The following is a 2,991-nucleotide window of genomic DNA, read 5'->3' as shown; positions in this document are numbered from 1 at the left end:
ACACACAAACAACAACAACGACGCGCACTATATATATATATATATATATATATATATTTATGTGTGTGTGTCTAATATAGCATATAAGCTCGAACGCACTTATCTGGCCCCAATTGAAAACGCGGAATCGCCCTTATACATCTCGATCTGATCCGCAGAACCTCCTGCATGCCTACAATGAGATGTATAATATCCGCTTATGTCGGCACTTTGGATATATAGAGTATATTTGTGCCTGTTTCGTAAACTTGACAGATATGCCTATTGCTATCTGCATCCTTACCATTCTATGAATAGAAGCCAATCTCGCTTATTTTATCAGCACACACGGAATATCTGCAGAAAAACACGCGTTTTTGACTACTACATGTGACACGCGATAAGACCCTCTGGATGCCATCGCAATTAAACCTTAAATAGGGCGAACTGTAATTCTAAACCCCTTTACGCATATTGGCACATTGGACCCCTTATATTAATAATCCATGTCCCATTTAAACGGCTAAAATAGGACGAAGTGGAATCATAATCCTCTCACGCATACTACATTTGAACCTTCAATATCAATGTTTATATCCCAATTAAACTGCTAAAATAGGACGAAGTGGAATCCTGAAACCCATCACGCATACTACTACATTGAAACCCTAGTAATGATATTCGCATCCCAATTCAACTGCTAAATTTATACAAACTGAAATTCTGAACCCCTCACGCCAATTTCCACATTTGAACCCCTAATACCAATATTGATATCCCAATTCCCAATTCAGCTGCTGAAATGGGGCGAATAGGAATCCTGAAACTCTTCCATTCACACCAGGAGACGCGATCGAAAGACCAACCACGGATCACCGATCCTGTGGTGTTGCTGGCCGCCTGTGTTGGAATATCGGTGTGTAAGATTTGCGTTGTCGTTACGTATAGAATGTATGCTGGGCCATTTTTTATAATAGTTATTAATAGAATAGAGCAGCCCGGCTGAGAGATCAGTCGCAGATAGGCGATCCTGTGAGGCTGTTGGTGGCCTGTGTTGAGTTGTTGGTGCGTATTATTTGCGGTGTATTAAACCATAGATAGCTGGAGGTAAAAATTGCGGAGAACCTATTTTAATAGTATAGAGCAGCCCGGCTGAGAGATCAGTCGAGCCTGGGGGCTGTTGGCGGCCTGTTGGATTATCAGTGCACAATATGTGCCTTATTCCATATATAGGATGTGCGTCATTTCTATATATAGGATGTGTGACATTTCTATGTATAGGATGTGCGACATTTCTATATATAGGATGTGCGACATTTCCATATATAGGATGTGCGTCATTTCTATATATAGGATGTGCGTCAATTCTATGTGTAGAATAGGGGGTAGATAAGGTTTTATGAGTAGTTGTCATTAGAATAGGGAACCACGGTTGAATGCTCAGCCGGTGGTAGTCGACCCCGTGACATTGCTAGCGGCCTGTGTTGTATCCTCAAAGCATATAATTTGCGTCGTATCTATATATAGAATAGAGGGTAGATAAGTGACGTATAATCTATCTACTTGACGTATGGCCTGACTCAAGCTAACTCCTCGATGTGCAGGTGGACAGCATTAGCTATCTGATTGAGTTGGGTATGTGTGCCAACACCTGTTTTCCCCAGGGGCATCGCCCGTTACATGCCGTGGTGAAGTGTGGCATCACTCGGTGCGAGGGGTCGTTCCGAGCACTTATGGGCCAATTTAAAAGGTCTGTGATGTCAATTGTGTGAGCCGAATTCGCCCATGTGTGATGTCTACTGTTTGGTCTTATATTTTTTATGTGTGTTATGGTTGCTGTATGTGATATATCGTTTGTGTATGTTCTTTTGTTGATGTTTATATTAAGCTTGCTTTGCATTTGCTGTGGTGGTTATATGCGATGTACTCTTCTTTGGTGGATAACTGTGTGACTATAAATCAAAATCATAATATGTATTAAGTTCATGGCTATGTTCACATTGCACTCCTACTAACAGTACACGCGGGTAGGTATACCGAGTGTAGGTGCATGGGGCGGAGGGTAGAAAGTACCTAAAATTTTATTCGACATTGACCGTACAACATCAACAGCACCGAAATACTTGGCACAATCCTCATTGATATCAACTACACACTCACTACCCCAGTCCAGTAAGATGGGAAGTCAGCTATCCTCTTGTTGTCGACACTAATTCAAAACTAATGCTATGTCATTATCATACTATTTCTCAGGCGCGAGATCTATCAACGGTCAGACCGCACAACTAGGGACGCGGATCTGCATGGGATTGCAACCATAGGGACTGGATCAGAGATACCTGGCGTAAGAATGGGACAAAGCTCGCACGAAAGACCCCTGAGAAGGCCTATACACGTCACCAATGGGAGAGCGGGCGATATCGCCTACACGCGGAGGCGTCTGGAGACGGACGAGACACACAGCAGTACGCACGGTGACACACACAACACTGCACAGGGAGAGAGGGACGAACGCATACAGAGGTGGCCACATATCAGCACAGTAGGTGTTACAAACAGCCATGCTCATCACGCGGCATCTGGGGCGTTGCAGAACGGTGCACGACATGACGCTGACGAGAGTGTGCATGCGCATGCAGTGTATGGCACACACAGCCGCACGCACGGTGGTAGCCGGGTGTACAAGACCATCCCGCTGTTGACCAAATGTCAATTCAACTGTCACTACGACCGTATCTGCACGTGCCAACACGATCGGTATAAAGTGAGCGACAGAGCGTTTGAAGTGTTTTGTTGGGTGGTGTGAGTACAGGGCCAATGAGGAATAGTTATTTGGACACAGGTACAGGGTTATATATATATATATATATATGTTGTATATGTATTTGTATCCGTGTTTGTGTTTGTGTTTGTATATTTATATGTATTTGTATATATATATATAATATATGTATATGTATATATCTATATCTATATATATATTTATATATTTACCTATTTATATATTTATAT

At 42.6% G+C, this 2,991-nt stretch overlaps 1 protein-coding gene across 1 annotated transcript; it reads left to right on the top strand.

Annotated features, from left to right (window-relative positions):
- Positions 1–770: 770 nt before the first annotated feature.
- On the top strand, positions 771–2,785 carry SARC_09003 (hypothetical protein; the record flags this gene model as incomplete). The annotated part of the gene is made up of 3 exons (XM_014297002.1): positions 771–895; positions 1,584–1,729; positions 2,233–2,785. Exons 1-3 carry the CDS (start codon positions 782–784, stop codon positions 2,783–2,785), a joined length of 813 nt encoding a protein of 270 aa, XP_014152477.1. The 5' UTR covers positions 771–781.
- Positions 2,786–2,991: the final 206 nt, after the last annotated feature.

Source organism: Sphaeroforma arctica (assembly GCF_001186125.1).
Source record: "Sphaeroforma arctica JP610 unplaced genomic scaffold supercont1.869, whole genome shotgun sequence".
In the NCBI taxonomy this organism is placed as follows: Eukaryota; class Ichthyosporea; order Ichthyophonida; genus Sphaeroforma; species Sphaeroforma arctica.
The sequence above is the reverse complement of the archived record's forward strand: the minus strand, read 5'-3'. Positions and strand labels throughout refer to the sequence as shown.